Below are 12,933 nucleotides of genomic sequence, written 5' to 3' on the forward strand. Positions count from 1 at the left end.
AAGCAGAGTGGATAGTTTGCTAACAGTTAAAGGTGATCTGTGACTTAGAAAAAAAATATGCAACGTTTTTAACCTGTTGTAAATGCCGCTGTTCTCCTGAATCCGGCGTTGTTTTTCTTTTTTTTCTGAGCCTCTCCGTTCCTGAGATACGACCCCCTTCTTCCCTGCTGGTAAATCTAGTCTTGTTAGCCAACAGGGCGTGGTCCTCAACTCTTCTCTGTAGGCATCTTCATGAGGACAATGCTCTGTTGGCTAAAAAGACCAGATTTATATGCAGGAAAGGAAGGGACGTATCTCAGGAACGGAGAAACGCAGGAACAAAAGAAAAATAACACCGAATTCAGAAGAACAGCGGCATTTACACCAAGTAAAATAAATACATATTTCTGACAACTGACAGATGCCCTTTAACTCTATTGTATGTTCATCATCCTTACATACTTATATTACAGAACCTCAGACGTGTGCATTGAAAGAGTTTCTCTGTGGCAATGGTGACTGCATTTCGGCCAGGTTTTGGTGTGATGGAGAATACGACTGTGCAGATGGAACAGATGAGGTAATCTTAACATACGGTATACTATTTCATCTAGAATTGATATTTGTAGTATGAAATTAACTTAAAGACCTGCAGGTTAAAGATATATATATAGATAGATAGATAGATAGATAGATGATAGATAGATAGATAGATAGATAGATAGATAGATAGATAGATAGATAGATAGATAGATGTACACTTCCTTCCTTTCCTTTGGTTTGACAAATCCCAAGATGATGATACTGATATAGTCCCACATGCCATCCCTGATGAAGCACACTGTGTGAAACGCGTGTCGGGTCGGCCGGACAGTAGGACTTGGTTGGTACCATGCATTTGACCATACTGTAACATTGTCTAAATTAAATTATATTTGTGGTGCTTTTCTCTGCTGTGTGTGTTTCCGGTCAACACTATATATATATATATATATATATATATATATATATATATACAGTATATATATGTTGAATGTCAAGCATTACTGTTTAAATTTATGGTTATTGATTAAAGCTGGAACCACTATATATATATATATATATATATATATATATATATATTTATATATACTTGTACCTTATCATTGTTACAAGTATCATTCACCTCTGACTATTGCACCTTCTTTAAGTATCTATCTATCTATCTATCTATTATCTATCTATTTATCTATCTATCTATATATAAATCTATGTATAGCTATATTGTAGACAGGTAGACATGGCGTCTGCTGCCTACAAGTCTGAGATGGAGTGATGTGCCACTGAGGTACCTGGCCTCTGTGATATGACACCTGCAAAGGGCCCAAGCACTGATAGAGTGGTGAGAGGTTTTCCTTAGTGGAGCAGCAAAGGGTTAAGATGTCAGGAATGACTGGTAAATGATGGGCAGGACTGGTCATTCCCATCCTCCAATCCATCAGGTGCAGCTGGGTTACAAGGGCGGCTGATCTGCTCATAACTGTCTTGTTCGTAGAGGTGGAAACATCTCTGAGACCTGGTCTCCGTGGGAGGTGGAGAGACCTCCTACTTCTGTGCAGTGGGAATTGGAATGATATTTTGCTGTGAGCCCTGTACAACTGAATGGACTATTTTATTTTGCCTTATGTCAAACTTCCGTTTATCTGTTTTGCTGGAAAAAAAGGTTTATGAACTTTAATAACGCTGCCAGCTTTGACAAAGAAACTGCATACCTGTGTGAACGCTGCCTAACGCCTACCTCAGCAAATCCCTACAATATACAGTATATGTATAGATAGATAGATAGATAGATTTATACATAATTTACTTACTCATCGTTCCTTCATGTGTGCCCATCTGCATTGTCCCATCCCTTTGGCCCTCCCGCTGCCCAGCCTTTTTTTCCTTTTGTCTGGTTCTTAACTTTTATGGATTCCTTCTTCTAAATATTTATCTATTTTTCAATAAGGTTGTTGACTTTTGCATTTATGTTTTGTCTTGCTTGTGCTTCTCATGTTAGGGTCTTTATAAATCCCAAGATGACCAGCTTTGAAAAAACATGATTTTGTGATATGCTGTCAGGAGATGTTTATGCAAAATGTTTCTATATGTGGCCACTCAGTGATCAGGGTATGAATTGTAGTGTGCACAGCATTCTGAGAACATGTCACGATCATGTATTGAATGTGTATTTGTGAGAAAACAGAGTTCTTAGTGATCACTATAATGACAGCTGGTTTCTATAGATATTAAACAGACGGATAAATAAAGAGAACAAAAGATATGAGACGACAGAAGTTTCAGTTGAAGGGATATGGCCATCTTTTCTGTGTCTGCACAGCTCGCCCTCTTGATATAAGGCAATATGTTGTAGTGAGTGAGTAATGACCGGAGGTCCGAGAGAGATCCAGTGAGTCATAAACTGAGACAGAGACTGAAATAAACAACACTTTCTTTACTAAAACAAGGATTAGACTAAAATTCAGTATTGAATGAATCAGTCTCAGGTTCTGCCTGGGACACTGTCCCTACTAAATACACACAATCAGCAAAAGCTGAAATCAATGTGCCAATCTCAAGGTTTCCAGCTTATGTGAATTATTCTAAAGATCTGGAACAATTTTACCTAAACACAGTGTCAGTCTAGTGAGGGCGGTCTATAGGGACCCCCTGAGATGGCACACTGAATACAATCCTACCACTATAACAATAGTAATGCATGAAACTATACCAATTGCTCTTATACCCTTATTATCAGGATACCAGGGTATCTTAAAGTCATGGTACCGTTAACCTCAGATGTAGTCTATCACAGGCCTGTGAAAAGCAGTGGCTGCAGCTAGTCCCAGAAAACTTTGGCACGAAAACAAAAGCAACATTCACAAAAACAGCAAAGGTTCCTTGTCTTGTCGGCCGATGCCGAGCCCACACGCAGGGACTTTAGTCCTGTAGCCTCAGGTTAAGGTCTGGGAAGATCTCTTCACAAAGCTTGTCAGTATCCTCTCAATGTGAATGGCACCGGACCCTTTCTCTCCTCTCGCAGTCACTCACTCTTTTCCAGACCACTGACCATGTGCTCCGTTGCAGAGATGGATTCCTCAGTCTCTTTGCCTTCTCAATCGACTATTGGCTACTTCAGCACAAAGTCTCTAGTCCACTCAGCATGGACTTCCACAAAACTCCAAAGAGCCACACAGCTTTCCCCAGCTCAGCACTTGTTCTTAAGCAGGGACACAGCTTCACGAGGGACAGGGGTTAACAATCTCCACAGGGAAGCTTGTAGAGACAGCATCTTGTTCCAGCTAAGTTCTCACAGACTTCCTGTCTAGCCCCTCACACAGCAGACACCCTCAGCACACACAGGGTTTCCTGCTCTGCCCCTGCTCTGAGCTCAGCCAGGCAAAAGTCACAGAGTCCTAATGCTCTCCTGCTGCTATCACAGTACACACTCTCACATGCCACCCCACTAGAGGTTGGCGTCCTCGACACACCTCCCCACTCAAAGTCGTCTTGTGCATAGAGCTGTGGAGGTATACCCGCCGTAGCTTGAGTAGTTCTACTGGGACCCACCCCAACAGGCTCGGCTCCTGAGGGGGCAGCAGTCTCTTCAACGTGAGCCAATGAGGCTGCTCCCTCCTGAGGTGTGGCGCCCTGTGCCACATCATACGGATCAGGTAACTGACCTGATTCCCCGTTCTCTGAAGGACATACCACATTCTCAATACTCTCTCCACATGGGGACAGATTGATCGCAGGGGGCAAGTAAGCAGGCGCGAAGGCAGACCCACCATCAAATTCAAGAGCATTAGGGATGCCCACCCCTCGGGACACGGCCTGTGGTTCCGTGGAAACGGGGACGGCATCTTTAAACCAGCACCGTTGTAGCATGTTACGATGAAGATTGCGGGATGGACCCCTGTCCCCACCGGCTCGACCTCGTAGACTGGAATCTCAGGGCTCACCGTTTTTTTTGCCAGGTATGGAGTCACCTCCCACCGTTCACTCAGCTTTCCGAACCATCGTTTGATTCTCACCAACACTCTTTCCCCCTGGGAGAAATGCTCGGTTTGCACGGGACGCGTGTCCCTATGGGTCACCTGACTGAGTCGATCACCCACCACCTGATACTGTCCGTATGGGTCACCTGACTGAGTCGATCACCCACCACCTGATACACCACCCTCAATCGCCGCCGGTGTTCCCGAACCCATTCTGATGAGGTCCGAGGGGGATTGGAGGAGGGATCTGGCATGCTCAAATCCTCAATGTCCTGCCCTGGCCTCCCAAACATCAACATGTGTGGTGAGTAGCCAGTAGTGCTTTGCACTCTATTATTGTAGGCCCACATCAATTCGGGGAGATACTGAGGCCAGCGTACCTGTTGTTTACCCTCTAACATCCTCAACATCTGCAACAGAGTCCGATTAAAGCGCTCACAAGCTCCGTTACCTTGGGGATGGTAAGGTGTCGTTCTTGACTGTGCGACACCATACAGCTGGTACAGCTCCTTCATCAATGCCCCCTGAAAACATGCCCCCTGATCCAAGTGTATTCTTTGCGGACACCCAAACACCTGGATGAAATTTCGACACACGGCTTCAGCCGCCGACTCCACCGTCTGATCTCTTGTCGGCACTGCTACAGCATGCTTGGTGTGGTGAAGTGGTCTGTCATTACCAAGCAATAGGAATACCCAGACGTTGAGTATCCTATCAAGACATAGTCAATCATGAGCCGCTCTAAAGGAGCGGAAGTCTTAATAGATTGCGTGGGCGCCCGCTGCTCAGGGCTCTTACTGAGCCCACAGACCCGACACTGCCGACACGCCTCTGTCACCATCCCCCTCAATTCAGGACAATAGAGGACTCGCTGTAGCCACTGGAGTGTCTTTTCACTCCCAAAGTGGGCCCCCTTCTCATGCGCCTCGCGAGCAACCACCGGACCCATCCCCATAGGGATTACTAGCTGGTACTAGTGCTGCAGCTAAGATGGCAGGTACACCTTACGGTACAAGAGGCCCTGTTCCACACACAACTTATCCCACTGTTGCAGTACTTTCATTCCTTCCATGGATAGCTGGGCCTTTTCCTCTTCACATGGCCAGACCCCTTTCTGTACCCAATTGCGCACTAGTGCAATGTCAAGGCAATCGTTCTGGTCCTTCGCCCAATCCGAGGGTGTTTTACCCAGAACACCCGGCATCCCTGATGCCACCCCACTTGAAAGTACAACACTTCGGAAGATAGGTACCTGCCCCAAGTCAGGGGTTTCAGTGTCCTCAAGCTGGTCATCAACATTTTCCCCCGAGGACCCAAGGGGCACCCTTGAGAGTGCATCTGCATTTCCGTTTTCCAGCCCAGAGCAAAACTTAATTCGATAGTTAAACTTAGCAAGGCGAGCGACCCACCACTGCTCCAACTCTCCCAGCTTTGCATTTTCTAGGTGAGCTAGAGGGTTATTATCAGTCATGACTAGCACCTCAGCTCCCGTTGAATACTCGGCAAAGCGTTCTGTCATCGCCCACACCAGGGCCAGTAGCTCTAGGCGAGACGAGCAGTAGTTAGCTGGGTTGCGTTCAGTGTCTCTTAAAGACCTGCTGCCATAGGCGATTACTCGCTCTTAACCATCCTGCACTTGTGCTAGTACCGCCCCCAGCCCATGCAGACTGCCATCGGTGTATAACAGGAAAGGGGAATCAAACCAGGCATACGCTAACAACGGAGCACTGGTTAGGGCAGCCTTCACCTCCTCAAATGCCTTTTGCTGCTGGGGTCCTCATGGGATGGGGCGATTTTGGGGGCCTTGTGCCTTCCCTCTTAAGAGCTCATTCAGGGGACTCACTACTTGTGAAAACTTAGGTACAAATCGCCGATAGTACCCCGCCAAACCTAAGAAGGCCCGAACCTCTCGCAGGGTACGGGGGGTGGCCACTCCTGCACAGCCATGACCTTACTGGTCACGAGCAGAACCCCGTCCGGAGTCACCACGTGACCTAAATACTCCATCTGACTCTGTAACAGTTGGCACTTCCTTGGTTTTATTTTTAGGCCATAACAACTGAGCCGCCGGAGAACTTGACGTAACTTCTCAAGATGGTCTTCAAATGAGGTCCCGAACACCACAATGTCATCTAGGTATATGAGGACTGATTCAAAATTCAGATCGCCTAAGCAATGTTCCATCAGGTGTTGAAAAGTTCCCAGGGCGTTAGTGAGCCCGAAGGGCATCCGGTTGAATTCATAGAGCCTCATTGGTAGGACAAATGCCGTCTTGGCCCGATCTTTTTCGGCCATTGGTACCTGCCAATAGCCACTTGCTAAATCCAACGTCGAGAAATATTTGGCCCGACCCAATGCCGACAGAGACTCTACTATGCGAGGTAATGGATATGCGTCCCTCACCGTGTGAGCATTCAATTTGCGATAGTCCACACAAAACCGAAGGGTCCCATCCTTCTTCCGCACCAAGACCACAGGGGCCGCCCAGGGGCTCTGGCTCTCTCGGATCACTTGGTTGTCAAGCATACTGGCCACCATGCGCTTCACCTCTTGATAGAGCGTTGGGGGGATTTGACGATAATGTTCCCTAATAGGAGGAGTATCCCCTGTGGGAATCTCATGCTCAATCATCCGGGAACAACCGAAATCCTCCGCATGTTGCGAAAAGGTCTCTTGATGTTCCCACAAGACCTTCTCCAACTGCTCCAATTGCACGGGGGTGAGTTCCTCCCGATCCGATCCCATCTGGTCATGATCAAACGACCATTCCATTCTTCGGTAGGAGATTCGGTCCGGCCTACTTCGACTGCGAACGTCCAGAAAGACTGTTCATCTGTGAGAAGTTCGAACACTCTCTTGTCAGGCACCTTCCCTGCTGGCACGAACAGTTCAGCCAGAATGGTCCCAGCAGGAATTGTAACAGCATCATCTAAAACGTTGATACATCTGACTGGCACCCGTCCATTCTTCAAAATCGCCAGAGACCGGGCCACACGCGCCTTGGCGAACGAGGACTTCTCTGGGGCTGGCTCGATGAGTACATCAAGCCCATTCAGTCTCTGCGCAGCCCCCACCGGTAGCATTAAGAGTTCTTCATGCCAGGGCGCTAGCGAGATCGTGGACCGCGATGGCACTCGGACCTGGCCCCCCGACCCCCAGGAACCGCACTCTTCAGGAGATCACAACTCAGCACTAGACGGTGTAACATTCTCTGGGTGGGTCGATGGTGGGTAGCATGCGCCCAGTATCGGGGTCCCTCACTGGCATACATCTGATGATTTAAATCTCGCAGAACGTTCATTCCGAGCGTCACCTCCATCCCTCTTCTAGGAGGGTGGTCCACCAGCGCTATCCCTTTCTGACCCAGCTCTTGACCAAACATTTTCAGTTGCATCCACACGATCCCCTTCACCGTCAGTTGGCCATTGTTAGCGGCTTTAAGCCTTATCACTCGGCCATCCTCGGGAACCACGAGTTGGCTGAAGTGCCTTTTGTACACCTCTAAGGGCATTATGTTACATTTGGATCCTGTGTCAACCAAGCATCTCATCTTCCGCCCTTCAAACTCTACTTCCAGCACTGGACTGCATGCGAGCAAATCTTGTTCTTCCCATCGAGGGCTTTGTGGGGGGTGGGCCGCTGCTGCTTGCCCTCTCATGGCAGCGGCTGGGAGTATAACACCGGCGAAGGAGGCTCTGGGGCTGCAGACATCCGGCAGTACCGGGAAATGTGTCCCCGACGCCCACACTTCCAGCAGGTGACAGCTTCCTGTGGACGAGAACTAGGATCATTCAAGGAGGGCGACCTGGCAGACTGTGGAACCACCATTCCAGAGGGCGGGGCGGGTGGCCCTTCCGTAGGAGTAGGGACCGGCCCAGCTCTGAGTTTAGACACCTCAAGCTTTAGCTCCTTCAGTTCGGCACGCAGAGCCTGTACAACGTTTACCAGTCCTCCCCCTCCTGAAACTGGCGCCGGACCTCCCTCCAGCTGTGCACTGTCAACTGCCCCCTCGGCCACCAGAGTAGACTCCTCCTCCTTTTCCACTGCGGCCCGATAAATCTGCCAGAAGGATAATTCCGGGGTAGCTCGGGACATCTCCATCAGTTTGTCTCGAAGGAGTCTATTGGCTAACCCCGTTATGAATTGATCCTGGAGCAAGCGATCTACCTCTCGGAATGCCCCCATGGCCCCTGGGTCTAGTCGTTGCACCTCATTCAACGTTTCCTGTAAAGTGTTCGAGTACTGCATCAAAGTCTCACATTCCCTTTGGGGCCAATTGAAAAACAAGGAACGAAGCTGGGCCACATGAGCCCGGCCTCCTGAACTCCCCTCTAACAGCTCCAAGATTTTCTCTAACGTGCTCCTCTCTGACTCTGGACGTACCATCACCATCCGCCTAGCGTCGTCCTCTAGTGCATTTAATGCCAACTCTGCTCGTAATGCGGGGGCCAGATTACACATCCGCAGAACACTCCGGACCCTCTCAGCCCAATCCTGCAGCGGCATGTTACGCCCGTCGTATTTCGGCATGTGCTGGAGTAAAGCTCCTACCGGCACATATCCTCCCACAGTCGTCGCGGCTGCCAGGGGTTCCGCTACCAGCAGGGGGTCTGCTGGGGCGGCAGAGTCATTTCTTCCCTCGCCTCCGTTCATGACAAGCACTGGATCCTGCTGACTACGCCAAAAATGTAATGACCGGAGGTCCGAGAGAGATCCAGTGAGTCACAAACTGAGACAGAGACAGAAATAAACAACACTTCCTTTACTAAAACAGGGATTAGACTAAAATTCAGTATTGCATGAATCAGTCTCAGGTTCTACCTGGGACACTGTCCCTACTAAATACACACAGTCAGCAAAAGCTGAAATCAATGTGCCAATCTCAAGGTTTCCAGCTTATGTGAATTATTCTAAAGATCTGGAACAATTTTACTTAAACACAGTGTCAGTCTAGTGAAGGCGGTCTATAGGGACCCCCTGAGTTGGCACACTGAGTACAATCCTACCACTATTAACAATAACAATGCATGAACTATACCAATTGCTCTATACCCCTATTGTAAGGATACCCGGGTAAAACAAAAACAACGTTCACAAAAACAGCTAAGGTTCCTTGTCTTGTCGGCTGATGCCGAGCCCACACGCCAGGGACTTTAGTCCTGTAGCCTCAGGTTAAGGTCTGGGAAGAACTCTTCACAAAGCTTGTCAGTATCCTCTCAATGTAAATGGCACCGGACCCTTTCTCTCCTCTCGCAGTCACTCACTCTTTTCCAGACCACCGACCATGTGCTCCGTCACAGAGATGGATTCCTCAGTCTCTTTGCCTTCTCAGTCGACACTTGGCTCCTTCAGCACAAAGTCTCTAGTCCACTCAGCATGGATTTCCACAAAACTTCAAAGAGCCACACAGCTTTCCCCAGCTCAGCACTTGTTCTTAAGCAGGGACACAGCTTCACCAGGGACAGGGGTTAACAATCTCCACAGGGAAGCTTGTAGAGACAGTGTCTTGTTCCAGCTCAGTTCTCACAGACGTCCTGTCTAGCCCCTCACACAGCAGACACCCTCAGCACACACAGGGTTTCCTGCTCTGCCCCTGCTCTGAGCTCAGCCAGGTAAAAGTCACAGGGTCCTAATGCTCTCCTGCTGCTATCACAGTTCACACTCTCACAAGTGTCTCAGTTGAGTGACGCCTTTTTCTTGTCTTCTACCGAAAGTTGATTCCTTAGACTGTTACAGTATTGTGGCTGATCACTCCGTTTTTTTGTGGTCCCCTCCTGTACTTCTCTATTGCCATTGTTTGACCTTGGAACCTTGGACGCAGCGCACACTGTTTTTTTTTCTCCTTGAATATGCTATTTCTATGATATATTTTTTTTATCTAACTTTATATAAAACTTTTTTCTGCAACTTAGAATATTATTAAAAGTCTACAGAAAATTCAAATATGTTCCACTAAAAAGGCTCCAGAGAATGGTGAACTAGATTGCAAAAATTGAAATATGGCACTTCAATTCCTTCCTCTCATTTCATTGCAAATGAAGCATGGCCTTGAGCTGGGTTTCTATTTTTCTTTTACCTAAGAGAAAAAAAAAATCCTTATTTTCCATCAAAGTAGACAAAGAAAGGGTTTATTACCAGCGAGCAATGGTCACACTTATCTAGTTCTTGCTTCACAATTAGATTGAGTAAAGCCTATAGAAGGACAGAATGACCATCAAATGTGGATACAAAGAGGGCAAAAATTATTTGTTGCTCATTTTTTTTACACTTTATAACTGATTGCTGGGGTGACAGAAAAAGCCTGGGAAGTTATTTACTTTAAATGGAAAAATAAAGTTACAAAGAGTTATAAAGATCTTGCACTTTACTGTCACTCATAGAAAACGAGTGGGATGACCACACAGAACAATGGCTACTTCTAGTGTATTATAAGAGCACTGCAGAAACTTTGAAATATGCAAATAGCCTCTTCAGAGTGTAAGAGAACATGGACTTTAGTGCCATTTATTGGAAGGAGCATTTCTAAAAGTCAATATCAACCATTTAAAGAGCCTTGCCACATGACTTAGGATAAGAGGCCCAAGTATAAGCACTATTTGCAAACATCTGTTTTGTTTTTTTTTGCCCCTCCTCAGTGCAAAGGCTTTACACCCAACCAACCAGTTTTAATACTTTGTACTAATGAGGGGCAAACACCCTGAAATATGTGTCTTCAAAAGGAGTTTCTGGTTTTGGCTTTTTATCCTAAGTCATGTTTCAAGATCCTTTAAAGGGTTGATATTGAGTTTTAAGATTTCTACCTCCAATAGATGGCACTAGAAATGCTCTTCTCTTTCCCTTTGAAGTGACTATTTGCACATTCCCTCAATAAGAAACGTTACCACTTTAGAAACTTTTAAACTACTGCACCCAACAATGAAGGAATGAAAAAATGCAACATTTCAAATCAGCTTTTTGAAACACATCTGACATCTCTTGAGAACCACTTTAAGCAAGTTGTTAATATTTTCTAAAGTTTAGCTCCATAGTGTAGCTTCACTACAAAGCTTCCATCTCTAATTTTTACTCCTTTTCCTATTTTTTTTTTTAATTTACTGAAATAATTTTCTTATCTTTCTGTATGGGCAGAGAAACTGTGAGAATGGCTGCTCTAAAGACCAATTCCAGTGTGCCACAGGCCAGTGCATACCCGCCAAATGGAAATGTGATGGACACGAGGACTGTAAAACTGGGGATGATGAAAAAAATTGCGTGCCAGGTATTCTAATAATTCTGCATTATTATTTTCAGAATATTTGTAGATATACATAATAATATAATAACATTAGTGGTGTAATGTGATTGCTTTGATGCTTTTATGCAATCGGCAAAATATGCCATTTATAACATTGATGTCTTATGTAGCAAAATGACCACTATGTCGTCTTGGGCACTTATGGTTACTACTTCTACATCCCATATAGCTATACTCTAGGGTGATATTGAAGTGCCTACCCATAATTGGAGGTTATATTCAGGAGGATATACAAGGAAACTTTTTGAATAGTAATATGAACAGAATAGATCTTGCTAGTAGAAAAAGAGGTCAGGTAAACAGGGAAAATACATCAGGGCATCAATGTCGTAATGTCTCTGACCTTACCAGAAGAAATCTTTTGAAAGTTTTCAATTAGATCCAGGAGATTTGCCAACTTTTCGGAAAGTTTCTGGAATTTTTTAAAATATATTGTTCAGATCCAAATGTATTTCTGCTCATCTTTTGTCTTTTTTTTTTGTCGAAGTACAACTAACAATTCTTGGCTCATCTTACTCATGGAACATACATTTTTTACATGGAACTGATGAAGTTGTTAGACAGTGTAATACATTTCATTAATGTAGTGTCTACGAAGATTTTTCTTCGTCTTTAACCAGTGTCTGGCTGTAACACAACCGGCTGCAGCAGGAGCCTCTCTCGTTGTTCTGTCTGGGTACCAGAAACTATAGATGTTGCCCACTTGGACAAACTCTCACTTTTAAAGACAAAAATGGTTGTGGTCTGAAGTAAATTAACATATTTGTTCTCTCCCATATTTTTAAAAGACTGTGGCCTAGATTCTTCTGGATTGGTGTTTTTTGTGTCAATCTTGTAGGACAGTGCTCTGAAGTAAGATGCATTAAATTCATTAAGAGCAGTGCACCTCTTAATGATTTTGGATCCACATAAGGTCAAGCCGGCAACACTACTTGTAGTAGTAGTCGTGCTTGAGGAAAAGACAATGATGCTATAACACTATAACGACAACCTCAGCACCGACAAATATAGAGACGTAGATGACTTATCGGATCAAATGTGACTTATTTTGATCCAACGTTAATGAAAAGACAGATATTGCCCAAGTTTTTGACTAATTTGTGGTCAATTTGGAACTCGATGTGCCGGACCCTATTCATACCCCATTCACCCGGCCACAACCCACACAGATTTCCTTGATTAAGACCACAAATGGGTCAAATCTTGGGCAATATCTGTCTTTTCATTAGTGCAGGGTCATAGAATCATAGACTGTTAGAGTTGGAAAAGACCTCCAGGGTCATAGTGTCCAACCCCCTGCTCAATGCAGGAGTCACTAAACCATCTCAGACAGATGTCTGTCCAGCCTCTGTGTGAAGACTTCCATTGAAGGAGAACTCACCACCTCTCATGGCCTCCTGTTCCCCTCGTTAAAATAAATAAATCACATTTGCACAAAGTTTATCTGTGTCTCTCTTAATAGTTTTGGCTCATCTTTCAGATGCTGTACTCCAAGTGTACTCCAATTGGGGACCGAAATACATCTCTGTCATAATTTACGGCACTATTGGGCTGAATTTGTTGGCCATGCTTAGTCTTTCCCCCTCCTAATGAATCTCTGTCCACTTTCCAAAATGTTGTCAGACTTGGCCGACACTTGCTTAA

General features: G+C 45.7%; 1 protein-coding gene across 5 annotated transcripts in view; it reads left to right on the forward strand.

Moving 5' to 3' along the window:
• LRP1B (LDL receptor related protein 1B) overlaps nt 1–12,933 on the forward strand; it is a 2,071,868-nt gene that overhangs the window by 1,895,726 nt on the left and 163,209 nt on the right. For all 5 annotated transcript variants that reach the window (XM_073647246.1, XM_073647248.1, XM_073647249.1 and 2 more), the window contains exons 68-69: nt 453–559; nt 11,124–11,253. In XM_073647246.1, the coding sequence (XP_073503347.1) occupies nt 453–559; nt 11,124–11,253 (237 nt within the window). The remainder of the gene's footprint in view (nt 1–452; nt 560–11,123; nt 11,254–12,933) is intronic.

The sequence above is a fragment of the Phyllobates terribilis genome, unplaced genomic scaffold (genome assembly GCF_046119375.1).
Source record: "Phyllobates terribilis strain yellow unplaced genomic scaffold, ASM4611937v1 Scaffold_9__5_contigs__length_417890890, whole genome shotgun sequence".
Classification (NCBI taxonomy): domain Eukaryota; kingdom Metazoa; phylum Chordata; class Amphibia; order Anura; family Dendrobatidae; genus Phyllobates; species Phyllobates terribilis.